Source organism: Hyperolius riggenbachi, chromosome 3 (genome assembly GCF_040937935.1).
Source record: "Hyperolius riggenbachi isolate aHypRig1 chromosome 3, aHypRig1.pri, whole genome shotgun sequence".
In the NCBI taxonomy this organism is placed as follows: domain Eukaryota; kingdom Metazoa; phylum Chordata; class Amphibia; order Anura; family Hyperoliidae; genus Hyperolius; species Hyperolius riggenbachi.
In genome coordinates, this window is record NC_090648.1 from 128,096,069 (window position 1) to 128,112,238 (window position 16,170).

The 16,170-nt window shown below is 43.8% G+C and overlaps 3 protein-coding genes across 4 annotated transcripts in view; 2 read left to right on the plus strand and 1 right to left on the minus strand.

Annotated features, from left to right (window-relative positions):
• On the minus strand, nt 1-7,432 carry SNRPG (small nuclear ribonucleoprotein polypeptide G). Of its 2 annotated transcripts, none has more exons than XM_068274927.1 (4): nt 7,365-7,432; nt 5,325-5,347; nt 1,258-1,379; nt 1-158 (listed from the first exon to the last, which is right to left on the minus strand). In XM_068274927.1, the coding sequence occupies exons 2-4, from the start codon at nt 5,341-5,343 to the stop codon at nt 108-110; spliced, it is 192 nt and encodes a 63-aa protein (XP_068131028.1). In that variant the 5' UTR covers nt 5,344-5,347; nt 7,365-7,432; the 3' UTR covers nt 1-107. The 2 variants fall into 2 exon arrangements, with proteins under 2 accessions (XP_068131028.1, XP_068131027.1); XM_068274926.1 differs by lacking the exon at nt 7,365-7,432 and adding an exon at nt 6,972-7,081.
• Nucleotides 7,092-16,170, plus strand: part of FAM136A (family with sequence similarity 136 member A) — a 23,591-nt gene continuing 14,512 nt past the window's right edge. Inside the window, exon 1 of the mRNA XM_068274925.1 lies at nt 7,092-7,595. Coding sequence (XP_068131026.1) covers nt 7,509-7,595 — 87 coding nt within the window. The 5' untranslated portion in view covers nt 7,092-7,508. The remainder of the gene's footprint in view (nt 7,596-16,170) is intronic.
• Nucleotides 7,507-15,420, plus strand: LOC137563009 (polycomb group RING finger protein 1-like). Its single transcript, XM_068274924.1, has 2 exons — nt 7,507-7,595; nt 10,097-15,420. Exon 2 carries the CDS (start codon nt 10,135-10,137, stop codon nt 10,882-10,884), a length of 750 nt encoding a protein of 249 aa, XP_068131025.1. The 5' UTR covers nt 7,507-7,595; nt 10,097-10,134; the 3' UTR covers nt 10,885-15,420.

Below are 16,170 nucleotides of genomic sequence, written 5' to 3' on the forward strand. Positions count from 1 at the left end.
TTGTGTGAGTGAACATTTTAATACAAAAAAAACTACTACATAACAAAACATGAGAAAAATCCATTACAGGCGGGGATCATGGTGGAGTCTGTCTTCTTCAAACAGCACTATACTCGTTCTAAAGCTTCCAACATAATTATGCTGTTCCCTCGTATGACCTGCCAAAATAAAAATAAAGGCATACGCATGTGATACAGGATATATAACGGTTGCCACTAGACAGACAGAATAGGGATGAGCTTCCGATTTAAAAATCGGCTTACTGCGGCGGAAATCAGAATTCCACAGAAATACCATAATACGGCAACATGGAAATTTTAAAGGGATCCTAAGCTCTGAATAAAAATGAAATTTGGACTTACCTGAGGCTTCCACCAGCCCGTGAGGTCCCCAAGCGTCCTCCTGGCCCTGGTGACTTTGACTTAAGTCGTCCAAGCGTGCCCCGCATCATCTCTTCAGTCTTAGATAACCGCACATGCGCAGGACTCGTATGCCAGCCGGCATGATGCCGCACAAGATTATCGGAGCCGGCACAAGGAGGACTCATGGGCTACGGGGAGCTGGAGGAAGCCCCAGGTAAGTTCAAATTTAATTCTTATTCAGAGCTCAGGGCCCCATTAAGCCAATCACAAGACTCAAAAACAACAACAACAACAACAAAAAAAGGTCCAATCGGAGAATGCAGAATTTTTCTGCAAAAATTGGAAAATTGTTTGCATGGAAATCGGAGTAATGTGGAAATTTTAGTCCAAAAGTTTACCATAGTTGCCAATCGGAAATGCGGATTTCACATAATAGCCATACATCCATATAAAAAAAAAAAAAAAAAAAAATCCGCTTTTTACAATCAGCCTAATAAACATTCTGATGATATGGGAAAGACGCTTATAGGAAAGCGAGAATTGTGTCAGAAATCTGCATTCTGACCATCCCTAATAAACTGTATTAGTCTGTCAAAGTCAAAATGACAGTCCCAATCAACACCCCCCCCCCCCCTTTCAACAAAGTAAAGAACCATTTGATCTGGTATTGCCCCAGGTAGAAAAGCCCTGCAATCATCAGCTCTGCCTTCCTGGCAAGGCCAATGCCAGCCCACTTGGGGGAGTGAGGACACCATGCTGTGCTTTGTAGTGAGGTTAGGGAGAATACCTGGGACATTAGTAAAGGGGTTGGGGGGAGGGATCGGGTGTGAGTTTTATACTGTATGCAGAAGACTTTTTAAGCCTATTTGAATGAGTAAGCCACTGGAATACTTACAACCATGCCAATGGTCTGGTGCCCAGCTGGCGATGCTTCTGTGCATTCATCTACCACCAGATTCATGAATGGGTCAAACCCACGAAGAATTCCCTGTACAAGTCTGCCTCCATTCAATTTTACTAAAGGAGATCAAAAACAAGCACATGAAACAAAGAGAAATAGTATACTATAAAATACATAATTCCAAACACAGTAAAACATAAAACATCACATTCTCACACATAATAAATTACTATTTGTAAAGGAAGAAATTAATGTTTGGTTGCGCTTCTTAATCTTTTTTTTATCTGGGTACCAAACTGTTAAGGTAGCTCTACATCTAGCAATGTATGGACAGATTCGACCAAGAAACAAATCTCTCTCTAATCAAATCTGATGAGAGAGATCTGTCAGGTGCCCATACACCACAGGCCGATTTCCCAGTCAATTGAAATCTCTTAGGAATCAGCAGCTGTCCCCTCCAATGAAAATGTCTCCCCAGTGCTATGTATACATTACCTTTCTGCCGCCTCCAGACGCACTCCACTGGCCATACATGCGCGCCACGTGGTTGCCTAATAACATGGCCTAGTGTACGACGTCATGCGCCCCTTATTAGGAAACCATGTGGGGCGTACGTGTATGCACAACGGAATGTGCCCGGAGCCTGCAGGGACCAGCGGAGGTGGCAGAAAGGTAATGTATTACATGCACAGGGCAAAGCAGCGGGGGTTTCATCCAGGGCTGTGGAGTCGGGAGTCGGGGCAATTTTGGGCACCCGGAGTCGGAGTTGTTGATTTTATAAACTGAGGAGCCTGAGTCGGATGATTTTTGTACAAAATCCACAGCCCTGTTAAGTATTAGACCAAGGAGTAGGAGTCAGAGTCGGAGCTATTTTGGGTACCCGGAGTCAGAATTGGAGTCGTGGTTTCATAAACCGAGGAGTCGGAGAATTTTTGTACCGACTCCGCAGCCCTGGTTTCATCACGAAATTGCATGCGGTTACCGCCGCACACCCGATCGAGCAACATCTTGCAGTACACGCGATCAACTATGCCAGTGTTCCCCAACCCTGTCCTCAAGGCCCACCAACAGTGCATGTTTTGTGGAAATCCACAAAGGTAGTTAATCAGCTCTGCTGAGACACTGATTACCTCACCTGAGAGTGTTTTCTTCAAAACATGCACTGTTTCATGTATCGATTGACAGCCAAGTTGCCTAATGTATGGACACCTTAAAGGGAACCTTAACTGAATGGGGGGTAAAGAGTTTCACTTACCTGGGGCTATTACCAGCCCCCTGCAGCAGTCCTGTGCCCTCGGAGCCGCTCTGGAGTCCTCCGGGCCCCCGCATCACTTAGTTTTGTATTTGACGACTCACCAGTCGGCTGGCCGCCATGTGTATTATTGGACGCATTCCCCACTGCAATTAGTGCTGTTGCGTACCGCAACGCATACAAAAATACGAGTTGCCCCATTCCGCACGCGTAGACATGCGGCAACGCGTATTTTTGTACGCGTTGCGGTCCGCAACAGCGCTAATTGCAGTAGGGAATGCGTCCAATAATACGCATGGCGGCCGGCCGACTGGTGAGTCGTCGAAAAGGAAACTAAGTGACAGAGGGGGACCGGAGGATTCCAGAGCGGCTCCGAGGGCACAGGACTGCTGCAGGGGGCTGGTAATAGCCCCAGGTAAGAGAAACTCTTTACCCCCCGTTCAGTTAAAGAGGAGCTGTTAGGTATAAGGTCTCAGAGAAAATAAACACATATATCAGTAGCTAAAGATTGGCTGTACTTACATTACATATGCATTTCACTGTCCACGTTTGGATTTCACAGAATTTGTATATAGTATATGCAGAGAATGATGCTCCTGACAGCTCATGGCAGGTTCCATGTTTGTGAAGCCAAATGTGTCGTCATGTCCTGCCTGCTTCTGATCACAGAACAGCTCATACTGAATAACACTAGTTTGCAGTGAATATTAATGAGCCATGTGGCTAGGAACAATAGTGGACTCCTGCAGTGTACTCTGCCCGGAGATTCATCTGTGCTGTGGCTGGACTGAGTTTTAGAAGCTGCTGAAACTTGATCCCGTCTTCTCCTTAGCAGCCGAGGGGAGGGCCCCAGAATGCTTTGCAGTATGTTATGCGGCTTGCGTCCTGCTTAGCTCTAAGCTTTGCTGTTCAGCATACATCAAAGGTAAGAGAGATCTTTATCTTCAGTAATGTCTTTTTGGCTTCCTTCTAAACTGTTTAACACAGGAGACTAGAGGTTTAAATTAGCTTCTGCAGCCTGACAGTTACTCTTTAAAGGGATACTGTAGGGGGGTCGGGGGAAAATGAGTTGAAGTTACCCAGGGCTTCTAATGGTCCCCCACAGACATCCTGTGCCCGCGCAGCCACTCACCGATGCTCCGGTTCACTTCTGGAATTTCAGACTTTAAAGTCAGAAAACCACTGCGCCTGCGTTGCTGTGTCCTCGATCCCGCTGATGTCACCAGGGGCATACTGCGCAGGCCCAGTATGGTCTGTGCCTGCGCAGTACGCTCCTGGTGACATCAGCGGGAATGAGGACATGGCAACGCAGGCGCAGTGGTTTTCTGACTTTAAAGTCTGAAATTCCAGAAGTGAACCGGAGGCGGGGCCGGAGCATCGGTGAGTAGCTGCGCGGGCACAGGATGTCTGTGGGGGACCATTAGAAGCCCCAGGTAAGTTCAACTCATTTTTTCCCTGACCCCCCTACAGTAGTCCTTTAAGGTTCCCTTTAAGGTACTGAAGCTATTTATGGACTTTAGATTAACTTCAGCCAATCTACAGTTCCTGATTATCTTAGGCGAAAACCTAAGATGGGTGCAGCCAGCTCAGTGTTGCTGGTCCACGCTTTCTGTGATTCAGCCAGAAGAATAGCGGTCTTCCAATGCCTACACCTCCTGCAGCATGGGGCTGGTCATTCATCCTTCGCCTCTCCTCCATAGAGCAGAAAAAGCAGGGAGCCCATCGTGTCTGTAGAAAGCTCTGCCAAAATGCTGCCTGAAATTATTGCTAACAACTGTTACACGTACCAATCACTCATACTATGTAGCTACATCCCAGGCTGACTCTACTGGTGGCTTTTTTTTTTTTTTATATTTTATTGGAAGTTTTTTAATATAGTTTAACAACCCTCAGGAAGGGAGACAAACAAAAATAATCTAGATGTAAGCACGAGAGAGAAAACATGAAACTGGTCACAATATACAAGTAAATCACACAATACCCGGTGAACTTGTGAACTGTGATCAAGATAGATTATTTTTTATCTTCCCTTGCTTACCTCTCCCCCCACCCATCCGTATTCTACCCCTTCACCAGCTCTACAGATCAAGAATAATAAACCAAAAACAGTTGCCCCGGCTTCCAGAAAACACTCTAATGTATTTTAAGTTTGCCCAAATGCCCTTCTACATCTCTAATAGCATACCAGGAGGTATACTTCAATGGATCCTTCATTTCTTGGATCTCCTAAGAATAAGTGTCAGCGATAATTTTTTCCCAAAGCCAAAATACTGGTGGCTTCTTAATTATCAAGACAGAGACTACTAAAGTGAAATTACTTGCATTACAGCCAGGCTATCAGTACATAGATTTTTTTTTTAAAAAAAGGGACAAATGAACTCCCTATATTTCTCTACATACAGGTTTAATAGTACAATAATCACATATATAAACATGTCAATAAAATTATTTATGTAGCACACCCATTTTGTAAACTGAAAAAGTCAAAGTCTGCTCATTACACAGATAGCATCATCAAGTTGTATCATGTGACCACAATTTTTAGGTGCTTTCTGGTTGACTGCAAAGTGTGAACCCCCCCAGTCATCCTGATGCCCAAATAATCAATTACTGAGCCCACGTCTGGTCATCTGGAGAAAAAAAAAACTGTGATATGACAAGAGATTTACATAGGAGTCGAGGATGTCTTTGTCTCGTTGTAGTTGTGTCATTCAAGTCACCTTTAGCTATTGTGGCAGGTAGTAATTAACATCAGCATTGCTTTTCAGAGTGTCTAAGTTCTTTCAATTCTGAAGTCAAAAATACTTACATGACAATTTCTTGTCCATGAATCTTAAAAGAAAAAAAAAAAAAGTTTGATTACATGATAAACTTACACAGCTGAAAGAATAACATAGTTTTATTTTCGTTTTACTTAACTACTAAAAAAAGTCTGTCAATACCAGGAACCACTAACCAAGGACTCAGAGAATGACGAGCTGGATGGTTGTCCACCCCAAAGTGATTGAGCAGCCCAAGCAGTATAAGCTTTATTTCAGTCACAGAGCTGGAGTATATCCATCACCTATTGAGCTCTGTGTGGGGCATAATAGAGCACAGCTTCCCCTGCCTGCTGGCACACATGCCCAAAGGCACTCTCTGGACATCACTTTCCTAAGGGGCCATCATGGCAGGAGGGTCCGGAGCCACTGGATGGCGTGTGCCAGGCTCTAGAGCACTATATGGAGGCTGCGGAGGAGCACTGTGTTAAAGAATTGTGGGTGCTAGACAACCCTGCAGAAAACCTCACAGACCAATGGCTGCTTCCTGCAATTTGGTTGCAACTATTTATTTTTAAGAAATAGTGTGCCCAGTGGGAAACACTATCCACTTCATCAACTGAATAGGTTTAGCAAAGTTGCCCAATGGCCTGAGGGTCCTGGTGTGATGCAATTTTAGCATTTAATGAATGGATAGTGTTTACTGCTGGGTCCCCTATTTCTCACAAATTAGTGGTTGTGACATAAGCAGGAAGCAGCCATGGTTCCCCACAACTCCGGATTTTGCTGGACATGCTCTTCCCGGAGGACGCTGAGCTCTATTGCCAGAATCTGCATGAATTTTGCAAGAAGATTCTAAAGGAGCAACTACTTATGGTGCAAGCATGGACTCCTCTGTAGAGTCCATTAGCTGCAAGTAACAGGAAACTTGCTTACCACCTGGTTCCAGGCCACAATAACACACAGCTTATAATGCTTGGGCTCCTACAATAAATTGCTTTGTGCCGTTACTGGCACTAGTCTAGTGCAGGTACACCCCAATGTAATCTAGGAGCTCTACTTATCACAGTAGTCTAGGAGCTCCATCAAAGTATTCTAGGAGCTCTATCTATCCGAAGACTATCATAGATGGTTACACTCCGTTAACATGGTTTAGTGGGCAGCACACTGCCAACGGCTAAGTTTTCAATAGGTATTAGTGAACTACGCCTACACTATTTGGCCAATCACAACGCTACATGCTGTAGTGGGTGCTCTGATTACAGAATGGTTTCCAATGAGGTTTCCTGCTGGGACCCCTAAAGTAGACTAGAGCTGGCTCGGCTACTTTAGCGTATTAACATAATTTTCTAGAGGAAATAGCGAGCAGCGGCAGTTTTCCTATCAGATTTCCCAGCCGTACTAGCTCCAGGACGTACAATACCGGTATCCACTTGGATAGTGGACATAGCACACCAGGACCCAGGCAGCTAACTCAGGTTGCAAGGTTAGTGCTGCTGATGGGGGATTATGGGGTAATTTATGACCTGCATGACTTTGCACATGCTCAGTAGCATTTGTAAGCTATTCTGTCGGGTATGCGAAAATGTTGGAACACCGCTTTATGCTAGTTAGTTGGAACACGGCACATCAGCGAGTACTGGCGAATTAAGACCGCTATTAAGCCGGGCACAGCCGCCTCCCCGCTCCCCACTTACTTCTTCAGCTCGGGCGGGTGCGCTTTGCTCATTGTTCCGCTCCTCGTGTAGCTCTCTCCACACCTCACAACGTTCCCCGCTCACCGCACTGCGCCTGCGCGACGCTCCGGACGCACACAAGTGACGTGACAAAGCGGAAATGGAGACCTACTGACATGTTTATGCTTGGAAAAAATTACACCGCAATAGGAAACTGCACCAATTATGACAATTATATATTACCTTACCTTATTTTGTCTGACCCAAAATTATGGATTTTATATATAATACTGATGACTACTGCGTACGGGAAACGTGACCCTCCCTCGTCATTTTCATGCGCGTCTATTAGTTAGATTGCTAATGTAATCTTTATTATCCTTTATTGTAACATTCATGTATATTTATTATTACCGGTTTTATTATTAATAACGCTCATGTTGTCCTGAAGTAAGACGGAATGCTGTGCCTCGGAGTGGACTCCAGTCCAGGAAGTGACGTAATGAGGGCGGAAGATTCGGTGTATGCCCTTGGAGTGCATGCTGCTATTGCAGAAAGATGGCTGAAGAAGCGCAGAAACGCTTAGAGAATGCTGTGGATTCCATGGTTAAGAGCCTGGAGAAGGAAAATATCCGAAGGATGCAGGTATGAAATGTGTAGCGGATGGCCCAGAGAGGTCTTTATCATCCTTCATGCGTGTGGCCGGGGGTTCTAAAGCTCGCAGTGTAGCCAGAGCGGAGTCCCATGATATTATACTGTTTATAACAGTATATCCCACATCCTTATGGTTTGCTCCTCAACACCTACAGCTTCTGAAAGACCACAGGCAAGTCCCCTACTTGCAATTTTTCATACATAAAAACAAAGTTCTCTCCATGTGCAAAATATACATTACTGTCTCTTTAATTACATATTTTTGATACATGTTACAGTATTGTATTGACCGTTATAAGTAGTGCAACACGTTAAAAGCTCTTTCAAAACAACCTAAATCATTGTTTATACTATATGTCCAAATACATAGTTGTCTTAAAATAAATCATTTATCAACGTTTCACTATGTATTACACATGACTGGACTTACAAATACATTTTACTGACAAACTCCTGTAACATAATCTGTTTGTAAGTAGGGAACTGCCTGTAGATCACACAATCCCTCCTGAAACTGAGGCATTTAAAAAAAAAAGTTTGGTTAGTCTAATACAGGCACTGTACAAACTTGAGTAGCCCACAAGAACACATCTGACAAGCCCTTGATGGATATGTTCAGAGGGCCCATGCTTGGCAACGTTGAGGGCGAGGAGGACACAGGAAGCCTATGTATATATGCATACACAGTAGAGAGAAGTATTGTTTATTTTTACTCCCACATTGGGCTCTATTCTCAAAGACTTCCCGCATGCGGTAAAGTGCATGCGGGAAGTTACCGACCAAAACACCGCCACATTGAAATTCTCAAAATGTTCCGCATGTTTTTTCCGCATGTGGAAAAAATGTGTTTAAAGTGCGGGATTCATGCGTAAAAATTTCCGCAAAAGTCGGTATTTTCCGCAATAAAAGATCAATTCTCAAAAATGTTCAGGCGCATCATTTCGTCGTTAATTACCGATTTTTTTTTTTTTTTTTTTTTTTTTTTTAATCACCTACAAGTAGTAGGTGATATATTCCGCATCCCATTGACTTTAATGAAGCCTCCAGACTTCATTAAAGTCAATGAGATGCGGAATATATCACCTACTACTTGTAGGTGATAAAAAATCGGTAATTAACGGTATTAAACAGAATGGTAAGAATGGTACCATTCTGTTCAATACCTTGACAAAGGGGACCCGCTAAGGCCCTGAAACTGTCAATGGTTATCTGAATGGACATCTGACACAGTGGCCTCTATTCTCAAAGACCAAACTTTTCTGCAATATTTTACCGCTATATTTCCGCCAGCGGTAAACTCCGCATTTTTTCAGCACTCTCTAACATTTTCCGCATGTTTGCCGCATGCGGAAAAAAAGATGCGGAAACAGCCATTATTCATGCGGGAATCATGCGGTAAAAAGGTCGCATGAAAAAGTGTTTAAAGAGGATCTATAACTTCAAAAAATCCCCTGGGGGGTACTCACCTCGGGTGGGGGAAGCCTCCGGATCCTAATGAGGCTTCCCACGCCGTCCTCTGTCCCACGGGGGTCTCGCTGCAGCCCTCCGTGCAGCCGTGACGTAATATTTACCTTCCTGGCTCCTGCGCAGGCGCTCTGACGGCTGTCGGCTCCGAACTACACGGAAATACCCGATCGCCGTCGGGTCTGCTCTACTGCGCAGGCGCAACAATGTGCAAGGGATACAGATATTATTGGTTCATCTTTAATTCTGTGAATCAACCTGTGTGTCTCACCCTAGAAAGTAGCCTGCACTTCAAGTAGGCCTGGACCAGGTGAAGGGAAATGGAGCCTAGACATTATGTGACTTTAATTTTAAAGGGACCCTATAGAGTATCCAGGTATATGAATCCACTATTATATCCTATTTCATTGTGGATTCTTATTGTATAATTATCTATTGAAAATAAGTGTTTACTTAAGTATTGTTGCTGCTTCTTTGTAAACTATTCCTTTCTCCTTATCCAGCCAGTTGAACTCTGTTGAAATTTGACCATAGCACGGTTGGAACTGGAGCTATGCCCAGCCCCCCTGTGTACTCAGTCTTCACCCCCTACCTTCTTTTGAGTCCTGTTGTGTACTCCGTGTGCAGAATTAAACGACTGCACTGAACACACAGAGCAACTGTCTTGTCCCTCCACACATGCAAGAATAGACAGTGACTTCTAACTCCCTTCTCACCCTCTCCCTTGTGATATGTCTTGCTGGCAGTTTTCAACTGGCTGGATTAGGGTGAGGAAATCTCTTAGAGGATGAGAAACAGCAACACTTACTAAACACTTTTTTCTTTTAGTACGTAGTAGTGGATTCATAGAGTATTTGGATCCACTACAGGGTCAGTTTTTAACAGGGATTTTGAAATCGAATTATTGAAAACAAACAGGTTATTGAAAACAAACGTGAACTTGAACTGAAAATAAACTTATGATGTAATTTAATTCTATGTGTTTTACTAGTAGTACAAAGAACACAGTCTCATATTTTTATTTTCAGTTTAAGGGCTTCAGTTGTAAGACTGCATTCTAAACACAATGCGACTCCGGAACCAATTGCAGTCCGTGTGTGAGATGGACCCGCTGCGGAACGAGGAGGTGGTGAAGGTGAAGATAAAGGAGTTGAATGAACAGATTGTGTGTTACCTCTGCGCTGGTTATTTCATCGATGCCACAACAATTACTGAATGTCTGCATACATTTTGTAAGAGCTGCATAGTCAAGTATCTGCAAACAAGTAAATATTGTCCGCTGTGTAACATCAAAATCCACGAGACGCAACCGCTACTTAACCTCAAGCTGGACCGGGTGATGCAGGACATCGTCTACAAACTGGTTCCCCAACTACAAGAGAATGAAGAGCGTCGCATTCGGGAATTCTACCAGTCTCGGGGTTTAGAGCGAGTCCTTCAGCCGAGCACAGAGGAAGATCCTGTGGTGGATGTCACGCAGCAATCCTTATCGCTGTCTGTTTCCCAGAGCAACTCTCATTATTACAAAAACGATGAGCACGTCTCGCTGTGTTTAGAGAGAGTTGGCTCAGCAAAGGATAAAAAGAACTACATGTTACAGCAGAAATACGTCAGGTGTTCAGTCCGGGCTGAGATCCGGCATTTGCGGCGTCTTTTGTGTCATCGCCTGGGAGTGCCGCCTACACAGGTCCAAATGTTGTGTGACAACAAGACTCTACCAGACAACATGACTATGAAGAGATTATGGCTAACACTCTGGTATGGAAAGCCGGCCCCTCTGGTCTTATCATACAGCATACGGGAGAAGAGGAGGTGAAGTCGCCCTTCTAGTGACACTGTACACCATGTTTATATGTTCATAGAAAAGACTTCTATCCACTTATTATTGGACGAAGGTCTAGAAGAAGGTGTTCTTTATCACATGCAAAGATGCATTCTAAATAGCAGCCATGACAGTTTGATATAAACTCTGCTTCACTGAGCTGCAAAAAAACAAACAAAAAAAAACAGAAGTAATGACCCTTTGAACTTTTTAGCACTGGGGTGTTATCAGCAGTGTTTCCTCAGTCAGATTGAAGTATTTTGCCTATTAACTTTTTAGGACATTGTGCTGTATTTGACAAGCTGTTTGATACTTTGCATAGATAACTAGTTTTTTTAACACGTGTTTTAAAGTAAAACAGAAATGGGTATAAGACATTTTTTGTAGGACTAGTACTATATGTACCTATGTTTAATTTATCATGTAACCTGTTACTTTAGGTATACTTTAAAGAACAAACTGTCTTCTGCAGTGGCTTTGCTAACCCTTCTAGGTTCAATGGTTAATGGTGGCACTTCCTAACTACTGTGCATCCTGTTCATGCAGTCACAGGATCGCTATACAGAGAGAGAGATTACTCAAATTGCTGTTAAATGCTAGTTGGTTTATTGACCTTCTATCACTGGCTGAGTCACTGACTCAGACTAAAGCTGGCCATACACTGGTCAATGCTCCCAACAGATGGATCCTTCTGAGATCATTATCTGATCAGAGAGGAATCTGCCTGATTAAATCCTGGCACACACTGTACACACATTTTCCATAGATTTCTGCATGAATTCGATTGAAAAATTGGTGCCCACTGCCTGCCCACGTCTCCCCGTCTATGTCCTACCCACCCCCGGGCTGTGTAAAGTGTAGGGGCAGCAGAGCTACTCTCACCTGTCCGCTGACGCTTTCTCCCGTGTCTTTCCTTCCTGTCTCTTCACTCCTGGGGATCTGCATGTCCTGTGACTAAACACTAGAGGGCAAACATCAGGTGTACGGTGGTGCGTACCTTACCCGACCACTAGAGGCCTTTAGTATTTGGCCTCTAGTGTTTGTCACATGATGCACAGCTGCCTCAGGGTGAATAGACAAGGAGAAGCCCTGACAGTAAAGAGAAGACAAGTGGTGAAGCGCTGGCAGACATGTGAGAGTAGCTCCGCTGCTGTGTCAGTTGTCCCCGAAATGGAACGGCGCTTGTGATACACTCCCAACCTGCCACCCATGAGAGAAATCAACCACCGGACACACTTTTGGGCCATAACTCAATTGATTGTGACTCATTTACAGTATCAAATTATCAAATCGCATATCAATGAAAAATTTTGACTAGTGGATGGCCATCTTAAAGGACACCTGTAGTGAGAGGTATATGGCGGCTGCCATATTTATTTCCTTTCAAATAATACCAGTTGCCTGGTAGCCCTGCTGATCTATTTGACTGCAGCAGTGTCTGAATAACACCAGAAAAAAGCATGCGGCTAATCTTGTCAGATCTAACAATAATGTCAGAAACCCCTAATCCGCCGCATGCTTGTTAAGGGTCTATGGCTAAAAGTATTAGAGGCCAGAGGATCAGCAGGGCAACCGGGCAACCTGTATTTATTACAAGGAAACAAATATGGCCACCTTCATATCTCTCTTGATTCAGTTGTCCTTCAAGTAGGACACTCTACCATACTCTAGCAGCAGCATGGAACATTAGAATTAGTAAAGTAAAGGAGAACTCTACTAATTGTCACTGGATTGCACTTTTGTACCTATTAACATTGTGTTGCCCTTTAAAAGGTATCTGCACAAAACAGTTGAATATTCTTTACACTCTTTCTTTAGTCAGCATTCTGACAAATGCTTGTGAACAGTCAGAGGTATAACTGGAGATAGAGTCTGCTTGACTGAACATTCATTTATTTATATAAATATAAATGCGGAGCTCTGCATTGACAGACTGCTGCCACAACCACTGCAACCATCATTGTTTTGTCCCAGCATTTACCCAATAGTTGGAGCTATAGTGCAGCTGCAGGACCTAGAAGGTGAATACAGTTCATTTTAAAAGCGGACCTGAACACTGAACTTCCTCTCTGCTGGAAACAGAAATCCTGCAATAAATCTGCAATTTGTCTACTTCCTGCTTTCATGGAAGCAGACATAGGGTTAACATCCAGTGTTTACAAATTTGTTTACAAATTAGCTGCTCTGCCAAGGCAGCTGAGATTCCTAAGCTGACACAGCTGGGAGGTCAAATTACACTTTTGATTAGCCACAGAAGAGGTGGAATTAGACAGGCTAAACTCGCTAAATACATACAGGTTGCATCTTTCTGAGTTCAGGTCCACTTTAATACAGCATTGAACTCTCTTGTAATGTGACAGATGGAACTGTATAGTGGGGGGTGGTTGTTGCAGCAGACATCATGATTTGTTCAGTTCAGTCACCATAAGGATGTTTCCAGAAGGTATAGAAGTGTTACCAGCAGTTCTCAATACATTGCAGATGATGATCTACTTCAGGTAGGGAAACAGTAGTTAACATTTATAATAGTTTCGTTTGGGCACTCTTCCCCCCCTCCCTCCTTTATTAATGATGAATGCCTTGTCCGTCACCTCTCTGTACATGGAGTCAGGGTGAACCTATGTGACCCCGGATCAGTCTGTGCAGTAAATAGGACTCCTTGTCCTGACATGTTGACTGTCCAGTTAATCAGTGAATGGACTCTGTGAGTTTCCAGGTGCCTGGACAGTTAGTTTAAGGTTATGAATGTATTTCCCCTTCACATGAATGACTATTTAATGGATTTTTATGAATAAGGCTTTCAGCTCTATTTATTTTAAGCCTTATTAACAATCTGCTTAAATTCACCTTGACACTTCAGAAAGTAATTCAGGAGATGAGTGTTTTTGTTTAGCTGTGTAGGGTGTCTCAGTCTTCTCCGCAGACACCAGTAGCTTAAACCCACCGAATGTGAAGTCATGCAGTCATCAGTATTTAGTTTCCCATGCTGGATGAGCATCAGCAGTGTCATTGTGCATATCCCTCCCCCTCTATATAGGAATAGAGTTACTGAGCTGGGTATTCCTGGGTAGCCCTACTGTGTTGTTTTATACTTTGTCTTAGCTGAATAAACCATATTGGCTGTCACTTATTTTGTGTATTCAATGGCAATCTGAAATGGCACGTCACACCATTAAGTTAGACACATTTACCCTAATCCATGACCCTGTCAGCCGCTACAGAATGTATTGTAAGTGGCCACATGCTGAATGAGCTGGACCCACACCACAGAAGTTTAAAGGGAACCTGAGGTGAGAGGGATATGGAGGCTGACATGTATTTAAATAATGCACATTGCCTGGCGGTCCTGCTGGTCATCAGGCTCTAATACTTTAAGCCATAGACCCTGAACAAGCATGCATCTCTAAGATGACTATGACAAATCTGACAAGATTAGCTGCATGCTTGTTTCAGGTGTGTGATTTAGACACTACTGACCAGAAAGGTCATGGTAGGCAACTGGTATTGTTTAAAAGGAGATAAATATGGCAGCCTCCATAGGTCTCACACCTTGGGTTCTTTTTAAGGAGCAGATCACACTAAGGCTAGGGTCACATCGGCCATTGCTTTGCGGTCCCTGTGTCAGCAGGAACACAGTGTAACAGATTGGGAAAGTGGTGGTGCATGTTATAGGCACGTTGCGTCATATACAGTAAAGCATGCCATGCAGTCAATGAAAAGTTTGCTTCATTGTTGGCATGCACGTTTTGCAGTAATACAATGCTGCATCCCATTCTTCCATAACACCCCTCCGCACTGTGCATGTCAGATAGGTGGTGCATTGCAGTGCGGCGAGCTGGGCTACAAAGTGGACACTATGCCACAACACAACGCGCCACTGTAAACGTAGGCTAAAGACCTGTACAGACACTCAATAAGTGTCACCCGAAATGAGTGGCAAGCAGAATGTACTGTTTTCTGGAGAGGGGAGACACCCGCTAGCATTGTTTAACCATGTATACCCAAACTTATCTGACAGTGAAATGTAGCATTTATATGTAGCATTTCAGTCAGCACACAGCTGCTATCAGGATGCTTGCAAAGCATTGTTTGTCCTCAGATTTTGGCTACATTCAGTGGTTCATTGCGGCATAGCAGACGCTTTGTAACGCGGCTTGCCACATTACAATACATGAGGCATCCCAAGACACCTGTGTGCAGTGCATCATCGCTAAGCGCAGGCAGTGACAGCGAAGCATCCAACAGGCAGATAATGTGTGGAGCATCTTTCCCATTCCATTGCATTGCATTCTTTACAGGGAACGCAGTGCCCCATTGTGAACCCAGCCTAAGCTGAAAATAGAGCCACTAAAGTCAATGCCTTAATTCTATCTGCTAAGCAGCCATGCAGCGCTCCCCTACCTAGTGTGTCCCTACCTCCTCCCTTTAGATTGTAAGCCAGAGTCATTATTGATGTCTGTAACCTTATTTCTTGTCCAGTTCTGCATAATATGTTGGCGCTTTATAAATCAAATAAATAATGATAATTTATCTGAATTGTTTTGTTTTTTCCAGTGTAGCGGTCATTTAAACTAGTTAATTCGGATTGCTCTGAACCAGGGTCATATTTAGGGTCTGTGCTGCCCAATGATGTCCCTGCAAATGGAATTCAGGTGGGTGTGGTCATGACAGGCAGTGTGCGGGGCTTACTAAAATATCCTAGTAACAGACTAACAGTGCAACACAAAGTCAGTGGGCCCAAGTCTCTTCCGCAAATATGTGTAAAGGGACCCTTAAAAAGTACTTAGAAAGTGTCTGAACACTTTCCTGGGGCCCCTTTCCTGCCTGCATCTTCTGCAGCGCACTTTACAGAGCACAGTCATGCCACTGACTGGCCTTGGAGGAGCTTACACTCTTATACCTTCCACCATTTTGTAGAGCACAGTACTTTGCTGGCTAATTAAGTGTATTTTTATGGGGGTTTAGGCAACTCCTAAGTACTTGTTTGAGGGTCACCTTACTCATATTTGGGGAGGAAACTTGGGCACACTGTCTCTCGGAATGCACTGTTAGGCCTGAAACACACCAGAGGAGTTTTTCTGAGCGTTTTGAGTTTTTAAATCTGCTGCTAATGTTATCCTAGGTGTCTGTGCACACTGGAGCAAGGAGGTTTTGTAAAAAACCCCATAGCATTACATTGGGAAGAGCTTTTAGAGGTTTCAAAACCTCTTCCCAATGTAATGCTATGGGTTTTTTACAAAACCTCATTGCTCCAGTGTGCACAGACACATAGGATAACCT